The sequence below is a fragment of the Haliotis rufescens genome, unplaced genomic scaffold (genome assembly GCF_023055435.1).
Source record: "Haliotis rufescens isolate VD_foot unplaced genomic scaffold, xgHalRufe1.0.p SCAF_11, whole genome shotgun sequence".
NCBI lineage: Eukaryota > Metazoa > Mollusca > Gastropoda > Lepetellida > Haliotidae > Haliotis > Haliotis rufescens.
The window spans coordinates 9,021,597-9,039,713 of NW_025963791.1; the positions used below are offsets into that span (position 1 = coordinate 9,021,597).

Sequence of the window (18,117 nt, forward strand, 5' to 3'; positions counted from 1 at the left end):
AGTTAGGTTCGACAGACGTAATAATTTATTTTCTATGCCTATTGGATATAATCCCAATATATTTTGTTAGCCATTCAGAACACAAAACCATATTAGACAGCGCTCGCTTGTTAACAATCTCAATTTTTCTTTCCCCAGTTATCCACTGAACTTATATAAGTTATGTGAGATCTGTTCACAGATCATCACGCCAATATGACATGGTCACATAGATCCAAATATTAACCAGATTGTACCATTTATTGGTATCAATTGCCTGACTTTCTGACGGCTGTAAAATATTTACTAAGGGAAAATAGATTTAGAAGCGTCAGAACCCGTTTCATAACCATGAGAAATCTGTTGAAAGCATCGTCCATTGTACTATTCACACTACACGTAAATCATTATCAAGTTGTGATGCGTCCTGCCCTACTCATCATAAACACATGCAAGTTATGTGTTCTGAATACAGACGAGTAACCTAAGTCTTAGTTATCTCGCAAGGTCGAATTCTTCCCAATGTACTCGCCGTACTTGCTGAGGTGAAAAAAGTCGGTGCTTTCAAAGCTAATGTCTTAACAGTGGCCCAGGGGACCTATTTGTTAACATATCGCCTGTTTTCGTGAGCTCCCTCTCAAGGGAAGGGCCATATTAGCCTCAGAAGAAGCAGCAAGGCGAGCTTGGTCCAGTTGGGCTTCCTCGTGAGGCTGGAAAGTCACGCCATAACATAGACCATTGCGTCAAATTATCAACATTTATCGGAAGAGAACTGTCTGAAAACTTTCTCACTTGGCACCAACCTTGGATCTAAAACCCAAACTACTCAACACTCCATTGGGAGTCTTGTACACAACACTGCACAAAACTAAAGGATTTGTCAAAATAAAAAGACATTAATTATTCCTGGTGGGGAGCGTTACTTGTTAAAAATGTATGAGGAAAGAATTGTGTGTACATGTAGCAAAAAGATATGGCAATGTGAATGCAACAGATCGCTTAGCTTTGGTATGCTGTTAAATGGTACGGAAAAGCTCGCTGCATAAAGAAGAAACGGTGTTGAAAGAAACACGACATTGTGAATGCACTCGGTAACACTGACTGTTTGCACAACGTATCGGTCCGGTCGGTCCGTATTGGAATATTGGTTGTCGTTTATGGGGATAGAGACGTTAGCCGGTGCCTCTCAATGAAAGTCTGCAGGCTGCAAACAAATGACTTTGCTACTGCTGTAGGATTGTTTGTGTTCCCCGATTTACGACAAATCCTCCCTCGCTGACCGCATTAAATTATCATCAACCACAATCAATTCAGTTTAAGCTGCAGGATATCGTTGAGTAATGTATTTTGGCAATGGTGGGAATCTGAGTTATTGTCATAACCGGATTCCACAGCATCAACCTATTGCAATATATGTCAAGAAGTGGTCCTATTAGTGATGGTAATGATAACCTGTTTAGACTGTAACGTATGGCATTACTGACTAAATAGTTATTACACGACTTATCTCCTTCCGGCCATGTACTCAATAACTATTTATGCATCTATTTCTACAGCCTAGCCTTCTTATTATTCCATTCGTTAAACAATGTAACCTTTTGTTTAACGTAACCGGAATAATTATATATCCTAAAGGTCCGATTATACCAACATCCTTCCCATTGTAATAGGGTTCAATTTCACACATAGCTGGTCAAATGCCTATCCTGTCAAATTTTGATCAAAGGTAAAATGTAATGCTTTTGGAAGACATGACCACTGAATTCTAAATTTAAGTTGATCTTTTGGACAGCATGTACGATCATTTAATAGTCTCATTTTCGGCAATTTCTCTAATGGTTTTAACCCTCATGTTATTAGTGCATACATATATATGTATATTCAATTTGACTCAACCGCTTAAGCATTTTTCATAATGATTAAGTGTGTGAGTATGGGTGAGGCGGAGAACACAAAACCGCATTCACACAATGTAACCAAGTATCCCATTGGGCTTAGGTGTCACGAGCGGACACGTCAACCCAACGGCCCCATTTCGACACACTGTTGTAATAGCAATCTTTTGATAACACAAGAATGCGAAAAGGCATTTGCGCAGGCCATGGCGACCTTAATAATATGACCAGAAGCAACCAATTATGTAACAAGAACTTACCCGTATCTTGCATTTTCAGTAGAACAGTGTTGATCTTATCCAACCAGGGAGACCCCTTCGGGAGACCGATGGCGTACCCGGTTGTAGCGTACCAGTCTCCAACAACTATCAGCTTACAGACGTCGTCCCTTCCGACATAGTACTCCAGCACCGTGGCGTCGTATATGAATGCCTGGATTTCCCTGGAAAGACGATGTCGTCATGAACAGTGAATATAATATACAACATCAACACCAGAGAATAATCAGTCTCGATTATCCACCGAAACATGTTCTATTGAGCGTAAAAGGCAAATTATATGAATGGATTACTGAAAATCAGTGATGACACCAGGTGTTCGAAAAAGGGTAAGCATTTTCTGCCCATTGGGTAGCAAACGCCATTCACACATTTTGCATTAAAAAGTAAGTGTTGCTTGTTGCCTGACACCACATAGCAGTACTCCTGCCTTGTGGCAGCTGCCTGTAACCAAACAAGTCTCGACCATCAAGTGATGAACCCGACAATCCAGTGACACGATCGCATATTTACTGAAACGATATGTTTATTTTGAATAGCATCCACTGTGTACAAGAAAAACCTCGTTAGTCCTTTCGAACGATCTGGTTTGGTGTGTCTTTTCTATTTACACCAATAGAACTCGGCATGTTTCGATACTCTAGAAACGTGTAAATCTTGACGACTTTACTGGGAAAGGTACGGTCCGGATTATTGAACTTTCAACAGCGTCAGTAACTTTACATTGGACCTTAACGTTTGTCCACATTTAACCTATACTTAGACAAACGACAGTGAAAGAGATAAGGTTTTCGTAAGGCAAAATGTTATTAACTCCAAAATTATCTCGTGATTAAGTACACAGCATCATTTTGAAATCCCCTTTATAAAACGCTCATGGTAAGAATGAGTGCGTGAGTTTGGTTCAACACAACTTTGACCGTTAGGGTATTTTAGTTATATCACTGCATGTCAGCTTGATGTGGAAGGAAAGCCACAAGTGATGCAGGTCGCAGAGGTTTATCACGTGCTGAAAGCCTCAAACTCGGGTATGGTGCTGACAAACCAAGCAACAAAATCAGGGTGAATCTTGGATGCTAACCCATTAACATAGGTTTCTTGCAAAGCATAAGAGACGTCACTCGAATTGCCGCGCCTCAGACGACTTGGACACCCGTGTTCCTAACAGGGTTGAGATAAAAACTGGTGTAACGAATATGAAGATTTGGGACGATTGTGGATTTGAAAACAACACTTCTTTAAATATTTAAACAAGCGACATCGTTATTGTTCATTTTGTTTCCTTACTTATATGGCAACAAAAAAGTATCGTACTGATTAAGTGGCAATCTCGAGAAAAAAACAACACTTCGACTATGATGTGTCAGTGTAAACTGAATATGCCAAAGTAAATGCAATCAACATTTGTAAACCTAAACTCACGTGTGTTAAAGTCATGGTCAGTGACAGATAAGACCAAACTGATTGCCATCACATTTCCGCATAAACATGTTGTCAAACTCTGCTTTATAAATCTTTACACAGACATACACACGTTGATACATGGAGTGTAGGATGGGGCACGGTTGGCCCACATGCAATTTGATGGAGTTTGTTTAGCGTCCCTTAAAATGCCAGGATCTGATGATCATGGGTTCGAATCCCAAGTTCAGCCCTATTATGATCCTTAGTTTCTTAGCACCATACCTGTGCGCGGGTTTCACTACATGTCTAAAACGGTGCTCCGACATTAAGACGGCACAACGTAAAATAACTTGAATACTCTTTGTTCAAAGCGGCGTTGGTTAAACCTCACGCCAACTTCACACTTCAGGCCCCAGTGCATTTATCAACCATGACATGTTTAATTTTCATTCTTACTGTTTCTTCAGTGCTGCTATCCCTTGCTGGACGGTCGGTCTGTTATATTTCTTCATATATTCGTGCATCTCAGCATAATTCTTCCTCATGTTCAGATCAGTGCTACCATTCGGCACAGTAGCAAATTTAAATGGCGGCTTCGTGTGATGCGGGTTTCGTAGCTGTCAAAGACGAAGGGAAAAAAATAAGCAAAACACTATGAGCAATCTTGAGTTACGTTTTTGCAGCTCATCGCTAGCAATAACATGTCTGAGTTTACGGCTGTTTTTTTTGTGCCAATGACGCCATCGGGGATGTCAAGAGACATTTGGCTCTGATGTCTGTCAAATCCGTATTTTACATGCCATTCGCCGCTCCCCGCTGACCAAGACAAGTCTTGGATGGAGCCACTATGGCAGTTCACAAATTCACTCTAATTCCAAGCCGACAGTTTGGAAGCATTCACAGTAGGCACTTTGACATTACATTTGTGGAAACATTATTTTGCTTCCGTTTTGAAATGAAGCATTCTTTCTCATTTTTAATCTAATGTTGTATTGTCAATTACTGAAGCAAATGCACAGCCTAAAAAGTATTAAGTGTGATAAAAACAAATCGAAAATCTTGAACCGAAAGAGGCAGCATCACCAAACACAGCTGCCGAAGCTACTAAAACTTCAGTGCAACTGCACTATTAATATACTATTTAAATATAAATGCTCTTCAACAGTTATATCTGAATGTATATCGACATTGACAGTTACCATGACAATCTGAATAAGACCTTCAGGAAAGGGATACTTTACATCAATGACGCCATTAGGGGATTTAAAACGGATATTTCACGTAATGTTATGGCAAAAAAAGTTGAAACGACAAAAAGGAAAAAATACACGGATGAAACAATACTTATAAAATAAAGTAAAACTTTACAGATACATTTATGGGTTTAAAAAAGAGTTATGTTCTTTTTGTTGTTCGTTATAAGAAATAAATTCTCTTAAAAAGTATGTAAATTCTTGAATGATGTTTGATTTAATATCCGATTATATGTTCCCTAAGATCATAGTAGCTGGGATTACGTCCCTGTTCAGTTGCTTTGAGGCATTTTGTTAAGCCCTCTTCTCGTTTTCAGTCATAACTGATCATAGGCATTCTGGTATAAATCCCTTATTCAGTTGTGTCCAGACTCTGTCGGTTGTTACTATGAACTAATCTGACATTTGTGTAAATGATCAGTAAAAACACGCACAGTTGCACTGTTACACTAGTGTACATTGAAACATAGTTTAACGCACATGCATGTCTGATCATACATTTAACAGTATGGAATAGCTTTCTGTATATATGCACAATTACCAAAACTTGCAATATGTAGGAACACTGTCTTCTGTGACAAGGGCCCTTTATGAATAAAGAAATGAGAAAAGCCATTATTGTAATAGAGTTATCAGATGTGTTCACATAGATGTGATTTAGACTTTGGCATAGTTTGGGCTCTAAATGCAGAGACAAGGCTCAATGCGTCAGATAGCTGATTTGGAAGCTTTTCAAAACATCATAATTTGAACATGGGTAGGTTTTTGTCACAAGCTGGTTTCCCGAAGATAGTAGGTACAGACATTAAGAACATATGATGAAAGCTTCTTTGGTCACGGATTTGCTTATAATTAGAGGTTCTCTTGAACTTTGAAAAGTGATGTTGCCACATGACTCTACTGGTAACTTTGAAATTATGAATAATGCTTGTCAGGCACTTGAACATGACTAAAACCTATCATAAGATTTGTCCTCTCTAAATTGTCTTCATGGACTTGTTTTATACATGTATGCCTTACAGAGGTACCTGATTACTACTACGTACCCTCCAATCTTTAATGCCACTGAGGTCATAGTACTGCTCCTTGGTGATCATGAAGGCTGCCAGGTTGGCAGTGTAGCTGGCCAGGAACACAAGAGCAAACAGAGCCCACAAATTGGAAAGGAACCTGCTGGAGACGCCCCTTGGAGTGTCTGTAGACACCGCGGCACTGAACAACATGGCCCATATTAGCCAGAACGACCGGAATAGAGAGAACTTGTGGTCTGGAATATAGTAGGATTAAAGCGATTAAAGCATTTTTACATATTCCGCTGTGGTGGTTATAAATTGCAACCTTAGCCACAAATTACACGAGGGCAGATGTTCAGAACAAGGTTTATTCTAACCCACACTTATTCTTTTTGAAAATATCAGTCTTTCTAGATAAAGGGGGTTAGTGTTTAACTCACATGTGTATCATATGCTATTGTACATGTTTTCATTGAAAGCCGTACCGAATGCCCCTTCTACACACGATGAACTCGTCGGGAATGTGGAAAACAACAACAACTGACTGTGATCAAACACAGTGCCCAAGGTAATAAAGATTTCAAAGAACGACCTGTCCTCGAAGGGAATGTGGAAAAAACAACTGACTATTCTAACATAGTGCCCAAGTTAATTAAGATTTCACAGAACGACCTGTCCCGTTTGTCAGGATATTTTCACTTTCAGGGGCATATTTCCTTTTGAAACCTTCAAAGAAGGCGTATCATGTAATTGCAAGACCATATCTAGAACTGGAGTAAGATAACAAATCCACGTCAAGTTTGAAGACATCCTGAGTTATAAGGTTATGACTATCATGTATTGAAGGATATGCTTAGACTTGAAACCAAGGGAACGTCATAAGGGCTTATGAATATAATCAACTGTGTCTCCTTCACAACTATTAATCATTGTGCTGTGAAGAAGAAGCCCTCAAACCCAGATTATATCACTTAGCATGTTCACTAAGACATTCTTTTAAACATTGAAAATCGAACGGCTTTACTTCATGACAGCGTCACCTTGACCCGGCGTATTGAAGCATCTACTCACCCTTAAATGTGTCCCAAACTTTTACCAATAAAAAACAGTAATAATGAATATCTTGCAAGGAAAAGGTATAACATATCATACATTTGTTACATAAACAGACGTGATTTATCCGAATATTGTGAATTACTGAGAACATTGGCACTAAATGCTGCTCTTTTATCTACTTAACTGAGTGAAAATGTCATACTAATCCTTTCAGCAGCAATTGGTACATAACATATATGGGCCTGTCCATACAGTTCTTCTTATTTTCTTATCCCATCAAATCATCTAACATTCATGATAAATCTCTCTGTAATGTTAGAACTATGTTGATGGGCCTTTGTTAAGAGATTCCAATATTTGGCAGAGCTGGACTAACACAGCAATAATCAATCACAGACTCCTCAATCGTAGAAGCAGATCCAGCCTCTCCTGTCTCTCTGCCGGCGACGATGGTTGCCGTCAGCAGTCACGGCCGGCTACGTTGTCTAACCGTCTGACATAGGATTGATTGTTCCCCCTTGAGTGCCGGGAATCCCTCTTGAGCCGCCCTCCATCTCCTGGCTTTATCTGCCGACCAAGGTTGGTAATTCTCACTGTAACCGTACACACAAAACTATAGTAATTGAAGCTGCTCCACATCCCTCTTGGTCCATGTTTTTCTGCGCCTCATTAGCGACAGCCAGGTTTCAAGTGGGTCATTGAAAAGCCGCTCTGTGTTGGTCCGTGTCTCCTCTTTGCTCTCATTACCTTTGATAAAGCTCTGACACCAAGATTTACCTTAGTTACCTCTCAAGGGTGTTTTCCCCTGATCCAAGCCATAGGGACTGAGCCACTCGAAGATGAAGATGGAGGCCCCGGTCGCATGGACGCTGAACACCAGTATAAGACACCAAGATGGATAGTCGTACGGTTCTGAAAAAAATATTCAAGTTTAGGATGAATGTAATGGAAGAGAAGCTTCACCCTTTTTAAAGTCTACTGTTCTCCATCATCTGCCCTTTACTATCTACCATGTATAATCTACCATCTATCATTTACCTTCTGCCATCTACCATTTACCAACAAAAACCATTTACCGTATACCACTAACCGTCTTAAATATACAATCCACATTCTGCAATGTGCTATCTACAATTTGTTATGCATTGCCATTTAACATCTGTCATGTACAATATCCACCACCTACCCATGACAATCAACCAATTACAATCTATCATTTACAGTTTATCTGCCGTAGTCCATTTAATATCTGCAGTTGACAATGTACCTACTGAGTGAGTGAGTGAGTGAGTACGGTTTTACGCCGCTTTTAGCAATATTCCAGCAATATCACGGCGGGGGACATCAGAAATTGGCTTCACACATTGTACCCATGTCGGGAATCGAACCCAGTTCTTCGGCGTGACGAGCGAACGCTTTAACCACTAGGCTACCCGACCGCCCACAATGTACCTACTGCAATCTGTCATTAACCATCTCCTACCTTGGTTCCTGTTTCAGAGATTGGTAATTGAATAACAGGGCACTACCCCTAAATATCATATTCTAATACTACCTGCAAGAAATATAGTTGCATGTACAGTTACTACAAATCACCCATCAATGTAACCTAATCTCCAGCATTATGTAGACTCACTGGAACCGTAACCCATGTTAAAAAGTGTGTCTTTGAAGATAAACTGACAATTCGGGGCTATGTCCATTGCCAATAACTTGACTTTTACAAAAATATGTTAATGTCAAGTATTAAGCCGTTATTTATTTCACGTTCAGTGCTAAAAACATCATTTCTGGTTAAGGAATTGATATTTGATTATATTTTATTTGGTGTCATGAGAATTTTAATAGATATTGCAAAAATCATTATCGAATCATTTTATGTAATAGGAATACGTAAGTCTATTCTTTTCCATTGGACCATTAAATATTTATTTTTTAGAAATACTGTGAATTTTACATGTAAAAATGTCTAATAGAACATGGTCCAAGTACCAAATGTGTCTATGAATGATTTATCCTTTTACGCTCAACTTGAATCGGATAGTTTGCGCACAGGTTTACTCATAATTTGAAGTTCTTAATCTACAAATTGAGAGAACTTCTCAACGTCTCGTATATCTAAAGGCCTAATCGTAGGTCCCTATTATGTTATATTACTGATGAATAAAATAATAGAAACAATTATCCCATCTTTACAGTGAACTATTTAGAACATAGGAAATAATGAAACTAAACAAGTTTCCTGGCTACACATAATGTAACATAATGAACTTGGCCATACACGTCCACACATATCCATTTCGGCCTTTCCGGCTGATATATTTGACTTAATGAAGAGATATATTCATATAATAGCATACTAAATATCAATATGTTAACTGCAGAGAACTAAATGACTTTATAGACCCCCCACAACGGAGAGTAAGTACAGTAATTAGGATCTTCAGGGAATGCCGGGCTTGCTGGCCTGACCTTTATACCTACACATAAACCAACATATCGACTTGGGCGACTTAAAACGTCTACGAGTAAGTACACTTCTCAGAACACTTTCACAATTCTGTGGAGTGATAGTGTCGCTATCAAGCGGATTTGAAAGGTTTATTTCTCGAAATGCAATAAGCAAATTCATTTATTCTATCTGAATGAAGAATTCACGACTGCTTGTGACTTCCATCCAAGAATGACATTGTCAACAGAACAATCAACAGATTCGTCATAATAGAACCAGAAACTGACATATTTATACGTATTTGATTCTGCGCCATTGACAGGACACTATAAAGAAAGTTTTATAATATTGGCATTTCTCCAAAACAATCTCTATCCGACTCGAGAAAGACATCCTGTCAAAAGGATAAAGGAAACAGGCTTGCTACAAACTTCTATTAACCAGGGAAATATTGCTAGGACTTGCTGAAGTCTTCCCCGAAGGGCGAAAGTTTGTTCTCAAAATTCCACTTATAACTTTGTAGTCACGACAATATTTAATTATTAGAACAGGAATTCGCATCATATCGCTCACATGAGAGTTTTTATATGTTACCCCTTTCGCATCCTCAACCAATTATCAAATAACCAACATCAAACAAAGGAACCAGGGATGTCATTATTGCACAAGGATAAAAAATCATTTACTGCGAGGCAAAAGCCTTCATCTAAACGACGTCGGGCTTCCCTGAATCAGAATTTAAAAGAACGTCCATTGCTTGTAAAGAGATAAACTCTGTCCGGATCAGGGCGCTACAGTTTCATTCTTTAATCAATACCAACTTTTGTTGGACTTCTTCAGCTTCCTACGTTAATCATCAGTCGCAAGTAAAAACGGGTTCGAGGACAGGGACGGTGTCTTGGCTTCGTAAATACTTGCCTGCGACACCAAATAATGATAGAATTTGTGGAGTTATCGCTGCAAACTTAAACATGGCTTAATGGGCATTAGAAGCTTCCGCATAGGAAGAAGAGATTAGTGTGACTGAGCAACAATGCTGAATGTGAGATGATGCCACGTTAAGCAGGTTATATCGTGGAACCGTAGGCTGCACTGATATTTTTTTCAAATTATTGTATCTTGCGTTGATATGTAATAATTGCCAGGCACATATCTCATAAATCATAATTATCAGACTTTATTAAATGTGTGATGTTTATAGATTTATAGTTTGGCGTTAAATTGAAAGAGAATGGTGACAATTTAATATTACGATATTGTTATACGCATATGGTTCATTTAGTTCAGAGTAGGTTTAGAGCTTGTTGATTGACATGATCCATGTATTGATTCGTCTATCCATGGAGATATATTGCCCTATTATTTGCATCGACTGATTAAAAGCTTCGCACGGTAGTTTTGTGTATATTCACCAAATATATTAAATAAACAATAATTGAATAAGTGAGTATCCAACATAGGCTGTGCATGCTATGCTACTAGATTCTCAAATCTTAGTTAGCTAAAACGTTAGTTATTGCAATAAAAGCGATTAAACCCTTCTCACATTCTTACGAAATCTCTGCCAAAAGCAGAGTCGATTGTACGATCCCGACTATATCATGTCATTGAGCATGTGTTTATGAATCATTGTCAAATAGTGATGATACAAGGTGTTCGCGAAAAAGTGAGTGTATCCTGCCTCATCGGGGTCACAAACACATGCAAAGGCAAGTTAATTGTTCACCTGAATAAAACACGGGATATCGTGCAAGACAAAAATAGGGAGTTACACTCATGTGTCAAATTTGGAAATGTCCTCCACATGTCTACCTAAAACACATGTATCTTGTATTTGCTGTGAAATAGGCATCAGACTTTCGATCAACTTAAAATATTATGTTTCAGTTAAAGAACGCACTCATGTTCAGAATACCATAAATAATCTGTATATGTTTGCAAGAAAAGACATTTCAAGCTTTGGCAATCAAACATGATCCTTTGGCGAAATCGACACTTAGAGATTAAAAAGATGTGGGCAAAACAGCTGTTGCTGTTGACAAGGTTTTTTGTCATTCGGGACCATGGGAGTTTAAAGTATCACAGCTTGTTGATCGCACTTGTGGTCCTTACCCTGCTATTTCGCCTTTTACGCCCAATGTAATCTGTTTCGTGGAAATCGAGATCGGTTATTCTCTGGCTTCACGTTTTAAATTTAGTCTAGTTGCCATCAATTCTCTGATGGAGGATTCGAATATCAAGCCAACCCAAACAGTCCTTTCCGAGGTGCAAACACCCAGCTAGATATGTGCCAATTTCACGCGAATAGTAATGGCTTACGGTCATCATCGCAATAAGGTGCATCTGTCAGTCATGATATGAATATAAATATGTTTTAGAAAGCGTTAATTCTCTATGGGTTTGTCCGTTTATAAAAAGTAGGAGTTACTGCAAATGATAAGGGAATTATAAGGAACTGGGAGGTGACATATTTTCAGGCCAGTTTTGCTGCTGATCGCATTACCATCAGCGTATTATTTATGTAAAAAGAGTATTACACACTCTTCCTCATAATGACAGCAATATTTCGGCACATATGATTTTTCTCTCAACACTTTCAATCAAAGCGCTTCAGAAAAAGTCATGATAGACATGCCAGTCCGGCTAATACATTTCGCAGGGAATGTAATGAAAATAAAGCGTTATCGTGGCATCACGACACGACAGGCTAAAAATCACAGGCAGCCAAACATCATCTCATCCCTCGTCCAAGGCTTTCGTCATCATCAACATTTTTCTGAAGGGAAGGGCCTTGGGAGTGATTCATTCTATCGACGTCATTGCGAGGTGTTTTGCTATTATCTTACATGCACTAAAATTTGATAATTATATTTTTCTCCACGCTGGTTATGTTGCACCATTGTGTAAGGACATTTGCAAATAGTCGTCAGCATAAATATGCATACAATCGTCCAACACGATGCCGCTGTTACCGTAGCACAAATATGTTTACGAATACACAAAACCAAGTCAATGTGAACGACACGACCCATTTACAATTTATAACATTTCTCTGATATAAGATGTGAGTGAGGAAGTGAGTGAGTTGGGTTTAACGCCGCTTTTAACATTATTCCAGTTATATCATGGCGTGCGAGCTTAATGTGGGAGTAAAGCCCGAAGTGATGCAGGTCTAAGACGTTTACCACCTCGGTGAAACCCACGAGCACGGGTATGGTGCTGACAAACCTAGAAACATAATTGGGGCGAACCGGGATTCGGACCCACAATCGCAGGTTTCTGGCGTGCCCAAGGGACGCAACTCTGCACAGCGAATCGCGGCGCCTTAGACGACTGGGCCACCCGTGTGCCCGATATAAGATGTGCGACTCCGACTTTATCATAAGCATGGATTAGGATCACTGTCAAATAGTGATGATACTAGTTGTCCGTGATCGAAAAGGTCAGCGTATCCTGCACCATCTGTGTCACCCGACAGAAACACATGCAAAGGCAGGTCAAGTGTTCTGAACAAACACGGGAACAAACGGTGTTGCATCGGACCTAATTTTAGTCACTGAATTGAAAATTCATGCACATGCATACCATAAAACCTTTTGAAAGCTTTAATAAGGATGAGATTGTAACCCTGATCAGAACATCTTGTCATCTTTGATTGAGAGTGGAAAGTGTTTACTGTCATCGTATCCCAATTGCGTGGAACCATGCTCATGATGTCAATCAATGGATTGTCTTGTCCAGACTCGATTATTTACAGACCGCCGTCATATAGCTGGAATATTGCTGAGTGCGGCGTTAAACAACAAACAAACAAACTAATAATGATAAACATTTTGTAAACGGTCTCAAAACGACGTTGAGCGCACATATACCTGTGGAAAAGAAAAGCCATATCTGAATACCAGTATATGCGAGGTTGTCATATTTCAACAACATATTTCCTTGTTGTACGTGCTTGCCTGTAGATGCTTTGACCTCTCTATTGCTCGATGTATGCATTTAACCCATATGTGAATGGTGTAATCTTCTTTATACAATAGACCGCCTCCGGAGTCTAGTAGTAGAGCGTCCGCCCGGAGAGCGGAAGGTCCGGGGTTCGATCCCCGGCCGCGTCATACCAAAAGACGTTAAAAGATGGTACTCGTTGTTTCCCTGTCTGGCGCTCGGCATTAAAGGGCTAAAACAAGGACTGGTCGGCTCGGAGTCAGTATGCTGTGTCTGAGTGGAGTATTCATGTTAAACTGCGGCATGGTATCTCAGTGTGCTAGCACTATAAATCTGCATCAGCCCGGACTAGTACAGGCAGCCACACACACTCGTTCATGCACGTCGCTATATAAGTGCAATAATCTTGGACGCGACGTTAAACCCATTTTCACCTCACCTCACCTCTTTATACAATAGCAGTGTCTTTCTCTCCCTGTACAAGAACATATTGCAATTACGCCTTTTAGGAACATGTGCAGGATACGCTCGCTCTTCCACCAACACCTGGTCATGGCATCATCACTATTTTATGGTGATTCACATGCTTATGCTATTTTCGGAACAGTACTGTGTCGTTTATATTTAGATACCTCACTCCAAAAGAGGCACACGTACTACTATACAAGTACACGTCTGGTGTCCCATCCCTGACTCTCCGTCGGTCCCCGGTCACCCTACCAGCGATATCAATATAGGATGTATGTTATTTCTCTATAAAACACCATATACGCTACCATCTGTTACCCCCCTTCGTATTAAAAACAAGCGTGAGATCCACATCCTTTCGACCGAGTTGCATCCCTTAGTCAGGAACCTTTGATTGTGGGTTCAAATCCAAGTCTTGCCCTAATTATGTTTCGTGGTTTCGCAGCATCACACCCGAGCTAGTGGGTTCACCCAAGTGGTATATTCGGACTTTTCCCAACATCAGGCTGACACTCGTTGATATAATTTGAATGCTGTATAAAGCGGAGATACAAAAACAAAAAAACAATAGAGTGAGTGAAATGGTTTGAAGCTGCTTTTAGCACTATTAAAACGATATGACGGCGAGGGACACCGAGAGTCGGATTCACTCAGTGTACACTCTGGAGAATGAAACCCGGGCCTTCAGCGTGACGAATGAACGCTTCAACCACTAGGCTACCACGTCGTCTCTCTCACTATTAGAATCCGAATAGGTTCCCCATTTCCACCAAGAGCACGCACGACCATGACCTTTACAAGACAAAACGTCACTTAAACGCTTTGTATACACGAACATATATTTCTTTGCAAATGCATCACCCCATCCTATAGAGTACACGGAGACGACGCTCGGGGCAGTTGTCTGTCCTGGCAAGTTTGAATCAAGTAATTCAAGACCCACTCAGTTTTATCCTTGACTTATTTCAACAGCTTGGTCGAATTGTTGCAATGTCCCTACTCCATTACTGCCCGAGGCATTTTGTAGGTAGCAGAATAAGCCGACGGGACCCAAGTGGTTACCTAAGAATGCTGTAGGCGAGATCTTCCCGTCCCGAATGGACACCATTATCGTTATCCCAGTCTCAAGGAAGGGCACGGAGAAGTCGATCTGTTTGGCTCTCTCTGGGGTCACCGTCAGGGACGTCACAGCCATATCCGCCTTGTTCTCCTTCAGAACACCGATAATGCCATTCCATTCTTTGGTATACTGTGAAAATAGGATTCCTATATAACTCGATCACGTGATGCAAGGGCATTATGAAGAAATCTCACCATAACAGGCATATAACATATAACAGTTCAAAGTAGACACCAGCTTAGTATTAGTATCTGTACCGATACGTCGCTGTAACAGTATCATAAAATAGTTATTATCCATAGGTTGTATCTACCATGTCATCCGTCAGTTTTTCACAAACAATATTACAGTTCAATTATATAAACATTATCAACACTGAAGTATTAATCATCTATAACGTCTTTGGTTTGGTTGTGTTGAGAAGCTAGAATGTTATTATTCAGACTTTCCTGTTTAGTCTTTGTTGGTTGGTTTGTTGTTTAACGCCACACTCAGCGATATTCCAGCTATATGACGGCGGTCTGTAAATATTCAAGTCTGGTCCAGACAATCCAGTGATTGATATCATGAGCATCGACCCACGCAATTGGGATCGATGACATGCATCAACCAAGTCAGCGAGCCTGACCATCCGATCCCGTTAGTCGCCTTTTACGACAAGAATTGTCGCCTTTTACGACAACCATAGTCGCCTTTTACGACAAGCATAGTCGCCTTTTACGGCAAGCATGGGTTGCTAAAGACCTATTCTACCCCGGATCTTCACGGGTCTCCTGTTTAGTCAGTTGGTTAATGGTCACGCAGATATTTCCATTAACGGATTAAGGAAACAGAACCATTTTCCAGGCTAGACTCTACCATTCATTCATAGCTAGAACTGCTAGAACTTAAACCGACTATTATGCATATAATGCTTGCGCATTATTCAATTCACAAATATATAAAAACACATGACATAATGGTCAGCTCAACAAACTTAACAATTTTCGAATGTAGCACCGCGTATGAAAAACATCTTAAAACAGTCAGAAAAGCTTGGATAGCTAATATTGTCCTATCATTTCCAAACATTGTTTCTACTATATCTGAAACATCAAACAAGTGTTTTATACTTGTCAAAAATGTAGTATATGAATATATCTTAATGTTTCCAAACACAAGCCACTGTCCATTCTAGTCAATCCTTCGGAGGAACCTTACCGAGTTTTCTGCACCCCATTGACCATCAGCAACTTCAAAAAGCTCAAAGTCAAAATTTAACTCCTCGGCGAATATGCGCAGGATGTCAATGCTGAGGCCCGTGCAGCAGGTGGTGTTGGTAACGTTGCTCGTTCTGGGCGAGAGAGAAAATGGAATAACTTCCACACCTTCATCAGCCTTAGGGACATTCATATTCATATCTGTCACACGAAAAGCACAAATGGAAAAAAATCCCAAAAGGAATCGACAATATTCATAAACTCACAGTACCCTGATGTATGGTGTCGACCTGTGAGAATATGAATTACATATATGTATCGGAAATAGGCTTATGCTACTGAAGAACTGAAGGTAAGGTATGGCTACCATATTTGGCTAGAAGTTAAAATGGATAAAAAGCGACAAAACCCCTTTCCATATTCATAAGGAATTTGAGACGGTGTTTGTGAAACAATAGGTTTGCTGAACACTCGTAGCTTTGTTACGTCTGGGTCACAGTAAAGATGCATATTGCCAATAAAAAACTCGACTGCCGACCAAGTCAAAGAAAAGTTAAAATCGATTGGAACGTGAAGGATGACATTTACCCTAATCCTGACTGACAGCTGTATTCTCAATAAAAAAATCCAAAAAGGAAGATCCTGGAAAATGTACGCCCAAATAAAGGTAATGTGATATATCTCCGTGTTTCGAATACGGCAGTGACCCCAAGCATGCCTCCATGTTTGATCTTGAGCAGTTTAAAGGGGTTTTAGAACCAAACCGGATTCCTTTCTCCGTCTCAATGAATCTCAGTCCATGATGTATAATAGTTTTGTGACGGCGATAAAAATATTTGAAGTCATGATCAACTTCATGTTCTGTTGTTAATCCAAAACTGATCTGGAACGTTCTGCTTAAAGTTTATTTGAAGTATCACCGACAACTCTCTTCGGGAAATAGTAGCATGTGCCTTTGAAGATGGTAACGTTTTTAACGATTTGTCGATTTCTCATTTTTGATGGCTTTCTGTTGTCAGTCTCAGAAATGAAAAACCGAAAACCGGATATTTACAATATAACGAGCTGTTAAAACACGCAATTGACACACAATAATGCTATCTTGAGTCACGTTATGATTCCAGTTAAAGATTCAATCATTTCATAAAGCAATATTCATCTTGTATATAATGAGCAATACTGTGTAAACATCATAAACGTTTTATGACTACCCGGATAGCTAATTGTCTATTTCCAAATGATAAATAGTTGACGGATTCATTATAAACTGAGAGTATTGATTTTTTTCTACCGAGGAAAAGCGTTGTCCTGTGTTTACATCTTCCGAAGCCCAATTGCCCCATAAACCTGCTTTGCCGTAGTAGGAAACACATACAGCATATAGCAAATGCGTTATTCAATTTCCCCATCTTAAGTACGTGAGTAAACATTGCTTTCGTGAAGCATAAGTACCATTTCAGCTAATGGAACTGAACGCCTGTGCTAATGCCGCTGTCAATATGCATTACATCACTGTTTAAAAAAATCTGGACAACCCCTGTAAGCCTAAAAATACGTTCTGTAAAAATGTACGAAGTAGAGTCCGGTGTTTCCTGGCTTAAGCTTTATTGAACTGGCTTTACTGGATGTTTTGGAAACTTCGTTCAGGCGTGGATCTAAAGTTACATCCGTTACTTTACTGCCCTCTAAGAAGCATGGAGCTTATACGAGCTATGCAATCATTTGATGCAACAGTTTATGACTTCTTCGAAACTAACCGCAACCATATCCCTTGCCTGTTGTCGATGAAGGTTTGGCAGGTAATGAAGTACAACCTCTATTTTGCATGCTAGCTACAAAAGCAGTTGCTCGTATTGTCTAGATTTTGCATAGATACGTCTTGCAACTCACCCTAGTCAGATCTAAATGTGACACATAACAGTTTTCTATATGTCCTTAATTAACAAAACCAGACAATTGCGAGCGTCGTGACGTGGTTGGATGGGCAAGTGAACAGCGGACATGAACCTGCTTGGAAACGTGTTCGGCCTTGTGCGCAGTTTCGATTGGCTATAT

The 18,117-nt window shown here is 39.8% G+C and overlaps 1 protein-coding gene across 3 annotated transcripts in view; it reads right to left on the reverse strand.

The window, feature by feature from the left end:
- The window catches only part of LOC124146378 (glutamate receptor ionotropic, NMDA 2B-like), a 140,405-nt gene that overhangs the window by 9,421 nt on the left and 112,867 nt on the right, over positions 1–18,117 (reverse strand). For all 3 annotated transcript variants that reach the window (XM_048392189.1, XM_046516644.2, XM_046516643.2), the window contains exons 9-14: positions 16,064–16,196; positions 14,806–14,992; positions 7,665–7,790; positions 5,856–6,076; positions 4,013–4,173; positions 2,135–2,316 (exon numbers count right to left, since the gene is read on the reverse strand). In XM_048392189.1, coding sequence (XP_048248146.1) covers positions 2,135–2,316; positions 4,013–4,173; positions 5,856–6,076; positions 7,665–7,790; positions 14,806–14,992; positions 16,064–16,196 — 1,010 coding nt within the window. The remainder of the gene's footprint in view (positions 1–2,134; positions 2,317–4,012; positions 4,174–5,855; positions 6,077–7,664; positions 7,791–14,805; positions 14,993–16,063; positions 16,197–18,117) is intronic.